This window comes from Vicugna pacos, chromosome 28, assembly GCF_048564905.1.
Source record: "Vicugna pacos chromosome 28, VicPac4, whole genome shotgun sequence".
Taxonomy (NCBI): Eukaryota; Metazoa; Chordata; class Mammalia; order Artiodactyla; family Camelidae; genus Vicugna; species Vicugna pacos.
This window is the reverse complement of record NC_133014.1, coordinates 6,422,334-6,440,062: the sequence shown is the minus strand read 5'-3', so window position 1 is coordinate 6,440,062 and position 17,729 is coordinate 6,422,334. Positions and strand designations below refer to the sequence as shown.

The 17,729-nt window shown below is 43.5% G+C and overlaps 1 protein-coding gene and 1 long non-coding RNA gene across 3 annotated transcripts; both read left to right on the top strand.

Annotated features, from left to right (window-relative positions):
- Nucleotides 1–1,813: 1,813 nt before the first annotated feature.
- Nucleotides 1,814–12,199, top strand: NMS (neuromedin S). Its single transcript, XM_006203939.3, has 9 exons — nucleotides 1,814–1,889; nucleotides 4,115–4,170; nucleotides 4,483–4,521; nucleotides 7,538–7,561; nucleotides 7,660–7,713; nucleotides 9,304–9,378; nucleotides 10,392–10,427; nucleotides 11,011–11,052; nucleotides 12,161–12,199. The coding sequence occupies exons 1-9, from the start codon at nucleotides 1,814–1,816 to the stop codon at nucleotides 12,197–12,199; spliced, it is 441 nt and encodes a 146-aa protein (XP_006204001.1).
- Nucleotides 12,200–12,669: 470 nt separating this feature from the next.
- Nucleotides 12,670–15,784, top strand: LOC140689963 (uncharacterized). 2 transcript variants are annotated; one of them, XR_012065104.1, is made up of 2 exons: nucleotides 12,670–12,761; nucleotides 15,375–15,784. It is a non-coding gene; the product is annotated as an uncharacterized lncRNA (long non-coding RNA). The 2 variants fall into 2 exon arrangements; XR_012065105.1 differs by lacking the exon at nucleotides 15,375–15,784 and adding an exon at nucleotides 12,986–13,145.
- The last annotated feature ends 1,945 nt before the right edge of the window (nucleotides 15,785–17,729 follow it).

Genomic DNA, 17,729 nt, shown 5'->3' with positions numbered 1-17,729 from the left:
TTCAGTCCATATCAATGATGTTGAATAGTGTCAATGCAGATTTTTTTCTTGTTTTGTCTTTTTCCCTATTTCTGAATTATCATTAAAAACAATATTTTAATTTTTATCCTGAACATATGAAAAGTAATGTGTGCAAAATATGCAAAGGAAACAAAATTAATTTGATACAAATCAGTTATCCTATAGGTTTATTTGAAAAATGCATGTTTGTGTACAGAGCACCTAGTTCACTGGTAGACACAGACCAGATGTTCAAAAAGCACTTGTTGATTGACACTGTGTAGAACTGCCACAGATCTTTGCTTTCACATGTGTGTTTTGTGTCTAAAATGTCCATAAGTCGTTGCATTTAATACCACATAGGTAGATTTCAAAAATATTCAAACAGAAATCACTCAATTGTTCATTCATTCAGTAGACTTGCCATTAGGCATTGGGTGGATTTTAACACAAAAGATTTTAACACATCTCCAACTGGTGTTTAAAGACCTTGGTTATTCTTCTTGAACCAAAGTGGTAAAAACTGTAATAAACAGAAATCTTTATTTCTTGCTGGCTCAAGGAAATAGACAAAATACAATGACTAGAAAGTAGTTTATAATTCTTACTCTGTTATGAATTAGACTTTTTTTGGCAAAATACTGTATTTTAAATCATAAATAAACAGTCCATTCTGAGCAACTTCCACCCAAAGTTATTTTCCTAATCCTTAAAAAAGCAAAAAGTAAAGATATGCATGATGAAAAAACCTAAAGATGTTTTGTATGTGCCATACGTTACCCTTTTTGCAAGGGAGCAGATTTCATTCTTTTTCCTGCTTTCTATCTCATATCCAACCTTCAAGGAGGCTCTTTTCAGGGGAAAAAAAATGACATATCAGCTAAAATTCTACACTGTTACCGACATGACCCTTGGGTCCAAATCCCTGCTCTGTATCCTTGATGGCAAGTTCCTTAATTTCTGCCCACTTCAATTTCCCCATTCATAAAATTAGGATTATAATACATTCCTTGTGGGTGTTCTGTGAGATTACATGAAATAATCTGTGTGAAATCCTAAACAGGAGCTCAATAGATGGAGTCATTTTGTTGTTGTTGTTGTTGTTATTTATTATTATTATTATTAAACACTGCCATTTAATTTGATTTAATTAAATCAGATTGGATTGAAGACTGATTTAATTTGAAATATTTAACTTGTTCCTAGAAATGAATCTGGAGAAACCTTAAGAACTCTAACTTCCCGTCATAATTTTTTTTTAAAAAAAGCAACTCTAATTGAACTTTTGAGGTTCTTGCAGTATTATGTCCAGGACCCCAAATTTTGTTCTCAGATGCACCAAAGACTACAAAGCATCCTTTGCTAATGGTGGAAAATAAACAGCTTCTTATAAAACAAGGCTTCATCATCCAAGAGTTTATAGATTTATGTCCAGTGCTTTGATTAAAAAAGAGAAAAAGCCTTTTCTGAGTCAGAAATGTTTCTCAAACCACTACAGAATAACAATTATGACTCTCCACTTTTTATTTTTATTGCTGGGTTGAAAAAGATGACTCTACAATGCCTACACCAGGAGGATATTATTCTACAAATAAGGGCCCAGCGTGACATTTATGAGAAAGCTGAGTCCTCCTGTGCAAAGCTGATTGGTGCTCAGCCAATGGGCTCCAGGGTGTTGAGAATAAAGTCAGCTTCTCCACTGGGTCAGACGCAGGGCCGAGGGTTGCCCCCGCCTGCAGAACTTCGGGAAATGCTCAGTTCCTGTCCTAGCAGAACACATCTGTGGCCAGCAGGGAGAAACCAGACTTTGAAGATGAAACGTCTTCTTGCCCATTTCCCAACCATCTTGGCCATCTATTGTTTCTGCATGCTACAGATTCCCTCCTCAGGTAAGGGGACCCCTTCTTCAGGTCCCAGCTGGCCTGAGCTCTAAGGAAGACTGCAACAGACTTTGATCCTTCAGGGTGGTTCTAGAGGGAGTCTATCTTGTTCCCCTCACCTATCCTCATTTCAACCCTCTCGAAATGGCTTCCATTTGCTTCTAACCTTCAGAGAGGTTGGACAGAGCTGGATGCTGCCGCCTGTTAACAAAGGGGGCTACTTTCTCCTCTAAACAGCTCCTGGTGCAGGACTGTCCCCAGGACGTGCTGCTGAAATTGTGAAGGATATGAGCTAGGGGACGACTCCAACGTCTTAGCTATTTTGTGCTTTCAAAAATTCTGAAGAGAGGAGAAAACAGAGAGGGTAAAGTTGAATTTACAGTCCCAAAGACTGAGGATTGAGGGACGGTTGGAAGTGGGTGGCGCAGGAGCGCGCACAGAAGGGCATCTTCTCATAGCCTTTCCTGCGGGCCCTGGGAGGCAGGGTCCCAGGGATCGCTGCTAAAGCCCCGAGACTTCCTGGGCTTGGGTGCTGTCCGAGGTGCTGACCGGACGCAGTGTCGCTTCATTAATTTCGGAGAACCAGTGTGTTTGTAAGGAACCATGGGGTGGGGTATGGGGTCTGCAGTAGGAATTCGTTACGCATCTCTAGGTAATTCACCATATTATGCAGGATGTGCTGGAAGCTCTGATTGGAAACACAAACTATTTCAAAATTTTACATTTTTTCATTAGAATTTTTATTTAAGGGAGTGGAAAAATCTTTGAAAATATATTCAAACAGAAAACATATTTCAAATAGCATGTTTGTTTTGCTGTGTAGTAAAATCACAAAACCTAGGCATTGCAAGGAACCGTGGAAGTCATCTAGATTAACTTCTTGAGATAGCAAGGATCGTCTCTATGATTTCCCTATTTAATTACTTACAGAGACAAGCAACTCACTACCAACCTAAGTCAGCCAGTAGCTGCCTTTCCAGGTTTCCAATAGAATCTTGTTTGCATTACACTTTTGGAAGTTTCTTACTACCTTTTATTTATCTGTCTACATATTTATATCCACCTCCCTCTTTTTTCCTATTTAATTTTATGTTCCCGAGGATAAGATCCCTCTGATCTTTATCACTGTATTGTTAACACAGAGCCTCTTAATAAATCCTTACAGGATTGGTTTGAATTACTTTGCATTTTTGAATAGCTCCAATCATCAAAAACTTTTTTTTACACTAAACTGAATTCTGATCACATGTAATTTCTAACCATTAGCTCTAGACGTGCTCTTTGGGGATATACAGAATACTATATCTATATATATTTGTATATATTTATATATCTGTATATATTTGGGGATATACAGATAATAATATCTTTTATGACAGTTCTCAAAATAGTTGAAGGCAGTTAACACACACTTTCTAATTTTTCTCTTTGCCAAAGAAAACTACATTCAGTTCCTTTAATTCATCACATATCTTATCATTTCAAGTAGGGCTATTACCTTTCAAGGTTGGGACACTAATATTTGAATATAGCACAAGATTGCCTTAGCTTATGAGCCTGCAGTGAGCAATGTATCACTCAGTATTTAAATATATATAGATATTTCCTGTCCCAGATTTTTAAAATCTAAATTCAGGATCTTATATTTCTCTTACTTAATTTTATCTTGTTAGTTTTGACCTATCCGGTTGATTGTTTCAATTGCAGTATTAGCTATTCCTCCAAGTGTTGTATCACATGCAGTAAGATGAAGACTTTATTTAGATCAGATAAAAGTCGACTGGTACAAGATTCAGCTGCATGCTGGAAGCAACTTTCCCCATAACCCTACTCCTAAAGAGTCTGATAAAACCGAGAGATAGGTATCTATATTTCTTAAAAGTTCCAAAAAGTGATTCTGAGGCACATTCTTATTGACACCATTTCCTGATATCCTGTCCTTATACATTCCATCAAAATACAAATAAATTGTCACTTAAGTTTTTTCTCCCCTCTTTCCTGGCTTGCTAACTCTTGTGCTGCTAGCTTTTGGTAAATTTTTAAAAATGCAATTTTAAATTAGTTTTGGTACAAATCTCAGGTTTGCTAGTGGTAGGCAGATGTGTTTTCTTTGTCGATCCTTTTCGCAATTTCGTATTAATAGAATTGCTGTATTTTTTTGGTGGTAAAGATTTAAAAGTTAAGGCTACAACCTCTTTTCTCCTAATCGAGATTTTTATGATTTTTCACAATAGGATTTCCTCGACATTTAGCTGATCCTCCAGGTGGCTTGGATGTTGTGCAGCTTGAGGTACACCATTGTTCAATATATAATGTGAGATTTTTTATTTTAATCTCAGCCTTGAAAATATCATGTGGATAATGTTCACTTAAACTATTTTAAGATCAGATTCTTGGCTGCAGCAGGAACTCACTGTTGTCATTTTCATGGCCTCATTTAAGGCATCCTGGGGCTTGTGTTGAAATTCACTGCCGCTATATGAGAAGATAATGCAAGGTTCATAAATGGGACAATTTTAGAATTTTATGTGTGTGGTAATAAAATTCTATTGATTAAGGAATTTGTACTTATCTTTGATTCATTTTCCTCATTTTTTTTTAGCGGCTGGCATATTGGGCAACTCTTTCTAGACAACCCAAGGTAAAAATAAATAATATACATATGATAATTCTTTTATTTATAACTGTGAATGTGTTTACACCATAATTGATATCTGTAATAAGCACTCTCTTTTGCTGCCTATAGGAGAATTCTGTGTGTATGTGTAAGTGTGTGTGTAAGAATATAGTTTTAGGAGATAAAAGGTGAATACCTTAAATATAAACGACCATAAAATATTGTTAGTTCATCTGCATGCTTACAATTATCATAATCACATATACATATCATATACCTAATGACATAAACACATACAGTTATATTAATTATGTATAATATGATATATCAAGACATACATTATAAATTGATATGCTATGTTCTCCAAAACAATAGATCTCATGTAAAGGAACTAACAGTAACTACAGTAACCACAACAAAAATATTTCAATGAATGCAAAGTAAATGTTGATTCAGTGGAAAGTGCAGGAGGCTGGTATCAGGGTAGTCCATGATTCTTAGCAGAGATTTCTTTTCACCTTGAGATGGTATGCTTTCTATTTCACTATTCTCTACATGCATAAGACCTTATGTCTTTGCAAACACTTCTCCTTAGCCAAAAATGCCTCTGACTCCTTCTAAGGCTGTAGTTAACAACCCAGACTCAAAAACCAAAGTACCTGGCTTCAATAACCCAGATCTACTTAACCTTGGCAAGTTTCTTAATTGCTCTGTGTCTCAGTTTCCCCATCTGTAATATGGGAATAATCGTCATACTAGCCTCATAATGTTATTGTGAGGATTGATTATTTCAGTAGTTGTGAGGTGTTATATCCACAGTGTCCAGAGCATCACAAAGGACATCACTTAAATGCCAACTGTTACCATTGTCTCTTTTTGTAACAAATTTTCATTCTTCGAGATTCAAACATCAGTTTCTCTCCTAAACCTCATAAATAGATCATGCCTATTGATTCTTATTTTCAGTTTACCATTATGCATATCTTTGAAGACAATTGTAATTTCTCATCTTTAGAACTAATCTTTACAGTCTTAGCACTGAGGGCAAAAATTTAAGATGAGACCTCAGAGGTCTCCATCTCCTTGCCTCCTGGCTTCATGTTGAAGGGACTGCCCTGCCCACCATGTGCAGGCTGTGAGGGTGTCTGCATGAGCAGAGAAAGTGGAAGTGTGGCTGTCACATGTGCTACCTGCAGTATGGGGTTGCGTGGTTCCCTAGTGCAAAGGACCTCTTGGAATGAATTTCCTTCCACCTTCTGTATTTTCCCAAAGTGGATCCTGTTCATTGTTTTCAATTGCAGTAAAGCAAGGGATGCTCATTGAACAAAGCTACCCATATTTTACAGTTATTAATAGACTGTGGCTCTTCCTGGTCTTGTCACTGCCTTGAAATGTCATCTTTGGCTTGTCCCTGTCTTCCCTGGGGCTTTGGTTCCCTCTGCCATCCAGTGTCTGGATGAGTTACCTGGGCTCTAATCCACCTCCAGTTCTGGTCTCCAGGTCTATGTCTGCAGGGGACTTTTATTTTGAGACAATTCAGAAAACAGTTTTACCCTACAAATAATGACACCTGCAAACACTCTTCATGTTTTGTGTTTCTGGTCACCACGTGGAATCAGGAGTCTAGATGAGAAAAGAGGCAACAGATTCTTGTGAACACAGCCCTACTATTCATTCATTCAAAAAGGTATTTACTGAGAGCACGTCATGTCTCCAGTTCTGAGGATAGAGTTGTGATCAAAACAGACAAAACTACCTGCTTTTATGGAACTTACATTCTAGTTGGGGAAATAAACAGTATACAAGATAGATAAATAAAAATTTTAAATATTTGTCTCTTAAAAAACAAGGAAGGTGCATATGAAATCTTGAGAGTGATGTTCAGCACCTGGAAAAGCATCTTCAAATTTCTTGGTTTTTTTTTTTCTGGTTTGAAAAGTAACGGTATAAAGTTGGTGAACATGGTAAAAAAAATATATATAGATAGATAGATAGATATTGTTTGCCCAGTAGTGTCCAGAACACACACACACACAGACACACACACACATACGGAAGCTGACAAAGAGACCGGGAGCTGTAAAAATAGTAAATATTTTCTGATGATTTAGAAATAGTGATAATTAGGAAATAGAGAGTCAATTTCCACTGAGCGTCTGCTATGAGTAATTTTGGTTAATTATTGTGTGTGTCTCTGTGTGTGCCTTATGCACGTCTGTACGTGCACGTGCATAACAGAGAGAGAAAGAGAGAATACGTAATTATTGGTTACCGCCAAAATTCTCCACGAAGTTTGTAGGAAGACATACTCACAGCAACAAAAATTAGAAGAGTTACTAACAGCTTTCATTTGTCTTGATTGAAGTTTGGGCTGATTCAAGAATGTTTAAATGTGAATGAAATGAGATCAATCGTAACCAGATCAGCCTATTTGTAAGATCACACACAGCACATCCTTGAGTAGGTTTGAGTAGGTTTGAGCACCCAAAAGCTGCTGTCACGGCTTTTTCCCAGCTATCCTCCGTGCAGACAGGGCAGGGTGGTGTTCTAACAAGGATTTGGACATTAAAAGCTTGGCTTTCTGCAAGAAAAACGAAGATTCATGTAGAAAGCATTTGGGGGGAAAATTTGACAAATAGGAACCAACCCTGAAAAAGCTAAATTCTAGGTGACACCCGGCAGCTAGTTAAACATTGCAGTCATTATTTTATTCCACCTCTGAGTCAGAAGGCTCTCTGGGACTTGATTAGGGTATAGTTTCAATTCGTCATAGAGTATGTTATTCCCTTGAAGATTGAAAAGGTAAAATAAGATTAACTTTTAAAATAATGACATTGCTGGCAAGTTTCTTCTTTTTAAGATCCTGCATTAATTGTAGTCTTATTAAGTTTCTATAACAGATTTCTTTTTAGATTGCCAATTTACCTCATAATATTCGGGTAAATCAGTAAGGTCCCTCGTGTAACTTCTACTGGAAACCTCATCAGTCTCCTGCCCCAGTAAAATTCCCTGTGATTCAGCCTCACAATTCTCTTTCCAGGATGATCAAGACATCTGCAAAAGGGTGAGTCCCGCCCAGTCCCGCCACAAACACATGCTCCTTTCACCTTTACAGTGAGTGACACTTAATCCTAAAATCAACCTTCTTTTTCTCTTACTTAGTTTCTATTTCACTACTCCAGAAACCAGGAGCCGACACATCCAGTTAAAACTGGGGTCAGTATTTTATTCTAATCATCTTTCTGTAAAAGTCATTCTCCTCTGTGTGCCTTTGTCCTTTCTCAGTTCATATCTGCAGAGAGGTAGAAATACTCTTCTGGACACTGTGTAATAGCTTCCTACATGCTTTTTCCTGGGACTGCAAGGATTCTCTCTCTCCTTCTCCATGGAAGGGGTTGGGGGAGGCTGACAGACCTGAAAAGCTAGAGAATAAATTACCAAAAAGGAAAAATTTAGCAAGAAATAACTTTTTTTTATTATGCACTTAGATGTACAAGAAGAGCCTGGTAAACACTGAGCTCTATTTTTCATTGTTCCATATTCTGTTTTTTAAAATTTTGAAAGATTTGTGAAGTGTAAGTATCCACACCCCTGTAGTGATGCATGGATGTGTGTTTTGTGTCTTGGTGAGTGTATGCTCTGGGAATAAAAAGCATCACCCTTAAGTTTCTTATTACAAATTTGAGTTACCCTCAGGAACAGGTGGTTTAAGTGATTTCTGCAGGGTATGATTTGGAGACTTTTGGGAAGGTCATAGAAAATAATTTTTTAATTCAAGTTACCTAGTCACAGCAATTAAAATTCTACTATTATAAAGTCACTTATTTATCTAATCAAGGCTTTCCAAGTCTTCAGGAAGATCCTTAAAAAATCAGAACCAGACTCACAGACATAGAAAACAAACTTATGTTTACGGGGGGTGGGGGATAAATTGGGAGTTCGAGATTCGCAGGTACTAACTACTATATATAAAATAGATAAACAACAAGTTTCTACTGTATAGTGCAGGGAACTATACTCAATACCTTGTAGTAACCTATAATGAAAAAGGATGTAAAACAAGTATTTGTATGACTGAAACACTCTGCTGTACACCAGAAATTGATGCAACATTGTAAACTGACTATACTTAAAAAAAAAAAAAAGCAAATACAAGCAAAAATACTGGTTTTTCCCTATGAGGCCAAGAATAGTACTGGGTTAGTGATGGGGATCTGGTAAGGATGGCGATATCATCAAGGAGGGCTCTGGGCCCTGCAAATGAGAAAGGGCAAAAATGGAAAGGAAAAGATAAACTCTGGGTCCGTGACACGAATTAACTTTTACTCTGAGCCTCTCAGGGAGGCTTCACAGGACAGATAAGACAGGGGATGGAAGTCTGAGTGTTTGCGGGCAGTCAGAGGAGATGTACAGGGAAATAAATGCATCAGGGAGGGGGTCATGGATGCTGCCCTTCCCCAATCCCTTAGATTGGGAGAGCACACCTGGGGGGCCAGAGAGGATCTTCACGAGATGCTTCTTTGGGATGATGCATGCAACACTAGGAGGACGGAATGCTTGGGGTTAATGCAGATACGAGGCTGACTTACCCTAAGGGAATAGTCTTAAGGGATGTGTTGGAATGAAACCTGCTAGCAAGGCAAGTGGTTCTTTATTGAAATCATAAAATTTCAAGCTTGGGCTGGGAAATGGGACTTTCCTCTGAAAATTACACCCATTTGTAAGGGAGGGAGCAGACAGGAAAGCGCATAGCCTGGGCCCCGGCACAGCGCTGTGCAGCCTGACTCTCATGCCTCTTTGCTGCAGTTTCGTCCTGTGCACCCTCTAATGCGTCTGGCTGCGAAGCTCACGAACCGCAGGATGAAAAGATTTCGCCAGCGCGTATGTGCGTTTTCCTTCCACCATATTTTTCTGCCACTGAAAGTGCACATCACCGTGGTAAATGCGTGTCGCTGCCTTGGGGCTCACTTGCACTTTCTCCCTGCACAAGTGTCTTAACCTCCCCAGCCTCAGTCTCTCCACGGCAGCCCCTCATGTTGGCTGCGTGATGTCTTCCGTGATGTTCTCTCCTCGTCTGCGCCCTTCATCCATTTCCGGTTTCGTGTTCGTGTTGTTTTTTTCATTTTCCTCGTGTCTTCTGCTTCCTCCTCGTGACATAGACACTTGGCTTGGTCCTTTACTCTGCTTCCCATTGTCCCATCTGCCCGTTCATTCCTATCTCAGAGCTTTTTTTCTTTAAAATAAAAGATTTTTTTTAAATTAAAAAAAGTTAAGTTTAGAATGACTAGTTGCATTAATAGCTAAACTTGTTCAAAACGTTTATCAAGGTTTTCTTGCATGGTAGCAAAACAAAGAAAAATTTTTGGACCCTGTGAGCCCTAGCAGGGTGACCAACTCATCTGAGTTTGCCCAGGACATTCCTGGTTTCAGCTCTGAAAACACCAAGACCCCAGAGAACTGCTCACTTCCTGAGAAATTGGTTGGTGGTCCGAAGTACAGGCATCAGGTTGTCTGCTCTGATGTTGACCGCAGGCTTCCAGGTTGAACCTGCCTCCATTGTCAGGCCAGACCCACAGGGAAAGAGGAGCCAAAGAAGCTGAAATGGCTTATCCTTGAAAATTTGCTAAGCTAGGGGTCAAATTCAAGTCAAGGCTGTTGGGAATAGCAAGCAAATTTAACATCGTCCTGGACCCAGAGGGTAACTCCAACAAGAAAACGAGCTTCCTTCTGGAACAGGAAATTGTATTTGACTCAATGATTAGCTGCTTCCTTGAAGGGCTTTTTTGCACCTGACTTCTGGCTACCTTGGAAAGCAAGCAGGGTCACAGTATAACCCCTGCAAGCCTCGGGGATGTGGTTCCTGTTAAATTAACCTGTACTTCACTCCTTTGCAGGATTCGGGGGCTGCTGCAGCAGATTTTACCAAGAAGGTATGCAAACTCATTAGACAACCCCACTGCCCAAGAAAGATCTAGAAGCAGGTCAGGGAAGTGCTGCAGCCCGGCCACCCTGCAGCCCCTTTAGAACATTTCTGGAAAGAACTAGCCTCACAGTAGCTCCCGGAAAATCTCTGAGGCTGAGCATTTGATTTCAGGTTTCCCTGGGCTTGCCCTGAGGCAGAAAGCGATCATGGGGCGATGCCTGTGGGTGTTACTATTTCGTCTCCTTTGTTGCGGACGAGTCACCTGGGGTATCTTGTTTTCTGGCTCAGGGGCCCACAGGCCAGTTGAACGAGCTTGGGGGGAGGCGCTGCAGGTGGCGTGAACCCCACAGACCAGTGCTTCTCCAAGCTTCTGTGCACCACAGACACCTGGGAGCCTTGTTAAAATTCAGATGGCTGGGCCCCAACTCCAGAGATTCAGTAGGGGCCTGAGAATTTGCATTTCTAACAAGTTCTCAGGTGTTGATGTTTTGGGTCTGGGAACCCCACTATGAAAACCACTGTCGTAGACATCTTTGAAAGACCTCTGGCACAGCGTGGTTTCATAATGGCTTTGTGTTTTTGTGTTGCAGGATCACACTGCCACGTTGGGAAGACCGTTTTTCCTTTTCAGGGTATAGTATGTTTCCTCTTCTCTGTTTTTAACCCGATTCCCTCCTGCCATCCCCATCATGGAGTCACTGCAGGATGAGCACATCCAGGGCCCCACGGTGAATTGGTGAATAATTGTGGGAACTTTGTCACCCATTATTTAGGGAGTGACTCGATGCTTGGAAAGGAAAGGGTCCAGCAGGTCACAGGCTGAGGGCACCAGAGCTCTGGGAGGAGCTCAGGAGCAGGAGGCAGGAGTCCTGCTGAGGGACAGACACAGGGGCCAGCCAGAGTCAGTCTGTGTTCCTAAGCCTGAAGGTCCAGAACACCCGGCCCAAAATACCCTGTAAAGAGGAATCTAAACATCATTTTTCCCCAGGAGACTCGGAGCTTCTTGCAGAGATCACACAGTCACAGGCTGTCTCTTGGTTCCTGGTGTACCTCTCACCAGCTGTGTTTCACTCCCTAGAACTTCTGTGTTTGCCTCAGAAAAATGTGTGAATCAGACTAGACGTGTGGCCCTCAAACTGCATTCTGTGGGTCACTGGTGCTAAGAGATGCTCTCAAAGTTCAAATACGATGGGAAACACTGCACCTGACACTCTCAGAGGCTGACAGTGCACATCACCATGTCCTGCAGGAAACAACAACCTGTTTAACTTGGCTCAATCATGCCTTTCCCAAACCTGCTGGACCCCAGAAATGCTCCCCACCCCCCACAAAGCCCCATGTACACCTTTTAAATCTGCGTGACCTGAGAGTGGTTGTTCTCTAGAGAGTACGTGGAGAAACTGCGGGTCTCCATGACATCTTTAGGGTGGGAAGTCCTGTGTAAGTGGTCCGAGGATCATCCCATCACATAAACGGAGGCTAAGGGGTGGAGTGGTGGGGTGGGGGACAGTACCAGGGCCGTAGGAGCAGCAGGGGTCCTGGAGAACTGTCCCAAAGGGCCCACAGTCTAGTAGAGCCTGGGGCTTCCCAGGTGAGCCTCCAAGGAGGCTGCTCACATCCCAGTTAGGAGAACAGGGCCTCAGGGCCCAGTAGAGGAAGGATCTGAAACCAAGAAACAGGTTCCAGGCAGTTTTGTCTCAGTTTCTGTAAACTGCTCCATCTTTTTTTTTTTTTTCCCAGCCAAGGAATGGAAGAAACCTTGACATTAACATCTGGTAGGACAGGCGAAGGTCAGCCTCACTGCGGCAAGTCTCCTCCAAGAGAATGTTATGTGTCTGATGTGGGGGAGTGAGAAGGGTGACAGTTTCAAGAAATGGGGACCATGTGGAACCCCTGGGGACCTCTGCCCCTCCCTTTCCTGCCCTCAGCACCACCAAGAACCCCCACCCACAGCCTGGCATTGCCCCAAACAATCAGCCTTCCCTTTCGCGCTGGCTCCTTTTCAGGTGTGCTGTCCCCAGCAGCAGCTGTGAGGGGACAAAGGCTCCACAGCTTGTGTGACTTCTCACCTGGCTCTTTTGAGGAGGAAACTCCACACTGGCATGCTTGGGGCGAGGGGTTCTCTGTAGTAGAAACACTTCCCAGTACAGCCAGGCAAGGCCCCTCCCTCCATTCAATGATGCTCTGACCCAGAGGTTAAATCTGGGGAGATTGTTGGCCTTCTGGCCATTGGCGGTGGATGTCCCTGCTCATGGGCAGCTCTGGGACTCCTGTCACTCATGGTGATGTAGTCCCAAGGACATGAGGCCGCTGTCCCCAACCAGGGCCCTGGCAGATCAAGGTACGTGAGAAACTGTCTACAGAAGCACAGCCGCTCAGGCCAAGCCAGGGAAGATATTCCCTGGGACCACAGGTCTCACACTGACTGGATGGCCTGGCCTGATACGGCAACAACAAATCTTATAAGTACTGACTATGGGCGTTTATGACATGTCAAATTGAGGTACAATTTAAAATACATTATATAATAACATGCCCCTGTACATTTTTCCTTTTTGTCTGCAGAATTCAGTGGCAAAGGGCGTCTGGATCAGATGAGGCGATCGATCAATTATTTTGAACAAATGTCAAATTTTTTTCCGTGAACAATATTTAAAGAGAATTCTCCTGCTCTCTATTTACTAGACTATTCCATTGTGTGAAAAATAAAGTGGCATTGACACAATGTTTTCATTTCTTGCTGGAAAGTCTTGGGGGAGGAATTGAGTATATTTATAAAGTAATGGGACATATATTTTTAAAATGTGCCGGTTTTGGTATCGTTTTAGCATGTCCCCGCTGTCTTGTTAGTACCGAGTGAAGACAGCAGCGGCTCAGGATAGACTGGCTGGCTTCAGATCCTGACTCTGCTTTTTAGCTGGGGTTCTTAGGTTGGTCATTTCCGTGGTAGAGTGAGGCTGGTAATAATAGCACCCTCACGTCCAAGTCCTGAGGCTTGGTCCACGTGAGGGGTTTAGCACGGTGGTACCCAGTGAGCACTCACTGAGTGTTGGCTCTAATTACACTTCAAAGATGAGTTTTGTTCCACAAGTGGTACCAAAGGGACCTGCCCTAATGAGAGCTGCTTCTATATTGTTGACCTGGGGCTCGAAGTTACATAACATCTCCAGGCTCCCCAAGAAACACTGAGGCTCAGGCCTTTACCTCCTCAGGTGCCTCCTCTGTAAGTGGCATTTGAAGGGTGTGGGATGCACGGAGGAGCCCCGATGATACATGCAATTAACCTAAACCGCACTGAACCTTCTTCCTTTGAAAGCTCTCCAGCTTCTCATCAAATTTGAGAGCCTTCCTTTTAAAATGTCATTTAGACATCACAGCCCTAGGATTAGGTTTTTATTTTCACCTTTAGAAGCCTTTGTAGTAAGTCTCAAGCCTATTTTCTCAAATAGAGTATTTTAAGATCCCTTCGTAGACCCTGCCCGCGAGATGAGATGGTCATGTGGCGTTTGGGCGCGCACAGGTGCAGTCAGAGGGCTGGAGGTGCTGGCCAGGCAGGCGGCAGGCGGCAGGCAGTGGGGACAGGGCGGTCTTGACCTGCAGGTGCGTCCCTGGTCCAGGAGCTCAGGTAGCGCTGACTCCGCCTCAGGCCTCTGTGAGTGGCAGGCAGAGCTCAGCGTTAGTGTGAAGGGCTGCCAATACCAGGCTTCAGAAACAATCTCAAGATTTGGGGGTGACCAAGGAGGATGGCTATTTCCACCCCAAACCGTGCCCCCAGAATACTCTTTGCTAAATAGTGCCTATATCTCATAAGTACTTTATCAGAATTCGTTGTTTATCTTCTTTGTTGTTACTACAGCGTGAACCAAGGGTCTCCTACCTCAGGGACAGTCTGACACCTAACCTACTATGAGCAAAGTGGCCCTGACTGGGCTCTGAAATCTCTCTCTCCTGCATCAAATTAGTGATTAGTATTTGTGACTTGATAGATTTCTCCTCTCTGAATTTTAAAAATAACAACGGCCAAGAGCTCTGTCACTGATGGCTAGATGTCTCCCCACCCTCTCTGTTAAGTGAGTGGATGGGGAGAGATTTGGGGCTATCGGGAGGGAGGAGTTTTATGGGCCAGGCCATTCCCCTTATTAGAACTCAGTTATATGACCATACCTGATTGGAAAGGAGGCTGGAAAATGACCTAGCTATGTGGACTGGAAGAAGCAGGTTTGGTGAGCCTCTGCTGTAACAGAAGTATTATCTCCGGAACATGAGAAAACTGACACTCATAGAAATTAAATACTTGCTTAAAGTCTTTCACTAAGTGGCAGAGTCAGAATTCAAACCCAGGTTTACACGGCTGCCCACCCTCGCAGGCTCTCTCCCGGGGACACAGGATTAGAACCTTGGCCAGGGTCAAGAGTGAGATGGGAAGAGGGTACAAGGTTGAGTTGTACACGAAGTTACAAAGCTACAAATCCTGCCACTTCAGGCCTTGCCTCGTTAGGTTGCGGTGAGCAGAGTGAAGCGGGAGCTCACCATGGCCAAGGAATGCGGGGCCATATATGATTTGGGGCCAAGCAGGGATCTGGATGAATTGGGGGAGGCTAAGCAGGGACCCAATCCCACCTTTATTGGAGTTTCAGATTCTTTTCCAATTCACCATGCTTAGACTCTCTGGCTTTCTCAGTCTTTATGAATGTATATATCTTGTGTATCACTATATCAGAAAGAAAAACATTTCCCTGGCCCAAACAAACCCCATTCAGAGAGTTAGAAAAATTCCACTTCTGGAAAAATTTGTTTTTCACTCAATTCTATGATCTCTTTGCTGACTCCTGGTATTTCAGTTTCATATTAAAACCATCAATTTGTTTTGAGAGATTAAGTCACAATCAATAGAAACCCCGAAGGAGAGGCAGTAGGACCTATTTAATTTATATCCTCAGTCTTTGTCTTCCAGACATTGGTGAAATGGAACTTAAAGAATTGGTGTAATAAAGCAGAGCGCCGGGGAAGAGGCCTTCACTGCATGGCAGCTGCCAGGATGCCAGGGTGCTGGGCAGCCGAGTGGTGGACCACCTGAAACTGGAGGTTGAGGAAAAGAGGTGGGATCCTGTGGACTGGACTGCCCAGAAGAGGAAAGAGGGAGGGCCTCAAGGGGAGGGACCCAGGGCCTGCAGGAAGGGCGGATATGTGGGGCCACCCCGGACAGCGGAAGTGAAGACCCACACCTGCTGAAGAGACACTGGGTGAGAAGACAAGGTAAGCGGTGGAGACTCCATTCCTGAACATTCCTGTGAATATTCTCTGAAAGGATAAGAAGGAGTGACTGGAACATGAAACAAAGAGCTGCTTTGAGATCCTTCTGGCTCATGAGTGTGCGAGTGACTTATTTAAGGATGGGCTGGTCCGCTTCCTCCTCCCTGGGGCTCAGGATTCTGTGGGGCTACACTTCTCTAATCCAGGTCAGTGAGCAGGTTTTCATCAGGGACTCTGTTGACCACACAAATTTCCCCTGACATTCCCCTCTGGTATCCCCTCTGGTATCCTGTACTCTACCCTGTATCTCCATACTCTTATCATTCCCAATTTGATGTCTGTCTTCTCTCGCAGACATTAAAGCACTGTCAGGACATGAGGGCTCGAGGCAGGATCCCAACCGTCCTGGTCAATGCTACGCATACGGTTCTTAACACATGCCCAACACAGAGTAGGTACTCAATTAATTCTGTAAATTGAATTTCTGGGAGGCCCACTGACTTGTGAAGATGCTTATGGAGAGACTGAGATCTAACGCAGTTGAGATCCTGCCCAGGTCGTCCAGAACATTCCATGGGGTTCAGAGCCTTCTCTGGCCTCTGCCTGCTTCTCCCTCCTCCAACACCACCCCTCCCTCTGGGCTCTGTGGACCTTTGCATCGGGATAAAGATCCCTCTTTATCCACAGTCTCTCCCTGAATGCTGAACCTCCAACTGCTTTCTCTTCCCTGAGGACCAGGGAAAGGGTAGGGGTAGGGGCTGCTCAGTGCCCAGCACACCGGCCATCCCCCTCCACTTCACTCCAGTAAGTGTCCCGGCTGACTGTCCTCCATCCTTCCCCAAAATGCCACAATTCTTGGTGGCTCGTTTCTTCTGGCTAAGCCATCCTGCCCCGCCTCAATCCTGTCATCCACAGACCTCCCTGCTGCCACTCCCCCATGCCCCCGCTTCCCTCACATCCCTCGACGGATGGGGCAGTTTGTTCATGGTCCTCCCCTCCACCTCTTGTCCTGTCCTCCAGATCAGCCTCAAAGAGTTCTTGACCTTCACATCAACATCCATTGTCGCCCCACCTCAGAGCAAGCTTCCTGAAGATGGGGTGGGGGCAATGGGGGTACTCAATACCATGTAATAGCCTATAATGAGGAGGAATATGGAAAATACATATATATAGACACACACACATATAAGTGTGTGTGTGTGGGATTGAATCACTATGCTGTACGCTAGAAATCGACAAAATGTTATAAACCGACTATATTTCAAAAAAAAAAGACCCTATGTCCAAATACAGCCACATTCCGAAGCACTAAGGTTTAGGACTCGAACATATGAATTGAATATCTTCCTTTATTCAGCGCAGGGGTGAGGAGGGCCCCTGGGGAAGGGGGGAAGGTGGCCTACTTCTGGAATATCACCTCTTCCTCTTTAACAACACCTCACTCCTTGGGCACTGGGTCCGGGAATGACACTGGAGGAGAGGCGGTAAACATCCTTCTGCCTAAGGACCAGCAGCTGGTGTCCTCTGCTGCTCCTCCTGCCAGGATTTCCTGGTCTGGGGCTCTTCAGGAAAGGGTACCCGCATGAGCAACTCAGACGTCTGTCCTGAGCAGCCTTCCTGCACAGCTACCTGCGAGCTGGTCTCTCCACCTCAGCAGAAGCCTCAGTGTCTCTTAAGTGCCAAGACCCCTCAGCAGACACCTAGCCCTCTTTGAGTGTATCAGGCATGGGGATTTGAGCCTGGCTATTTCTAGACTCCCGGAGAACTTGTGTTTCCTTGGCAACCAACTGATGGCTAGGCAGTCTGCTCCAATTCCTGCTCAGGGGGCACAGGGGCAAACTTGCTCATCTACTGTGTCAGCAGACATCTAACTAGTCAATAAAATGCAGAGGCAGGTAGCCCACATCTTAGACAGTCCAGGGGAGGTGTATGATCCCAACTGACCAGCTGTTCAGAACCACAGGGGTTTAGTTCCCTCTGGCCTCTGTCTGGGCTTCAAGCACCAGTTGCTAGACAGCAGGAAAAGTCCCACTCTCTTCCCACCAAAACGCTCACT

Excerpts from the sequence above, each read along its gene's own strand:
- NMS (XM_006203939.3), top strand. The coding sequence starts at position 1,814 with ATGAAACGTCTTCTTGCCCATTTCCCAACCATCTTGGCCATCTATTGT. Across the intron at positions 7,714-9,303 it reads CACATCCAGTTAAAACTGGG|TTTCGTCCTGTGCACCCTCT; the intron begins GTCAGTATTTTA and ends TCTTTGCTGCAG. Across the intron at positions 9,379-10,391 it reads TGAAAAGATTTCGCCAGCGC|GATTCGGGGGCTGCTGCAGC; the intron begins GTATGTGCGTTT and ends ACTCCTTTGCAG.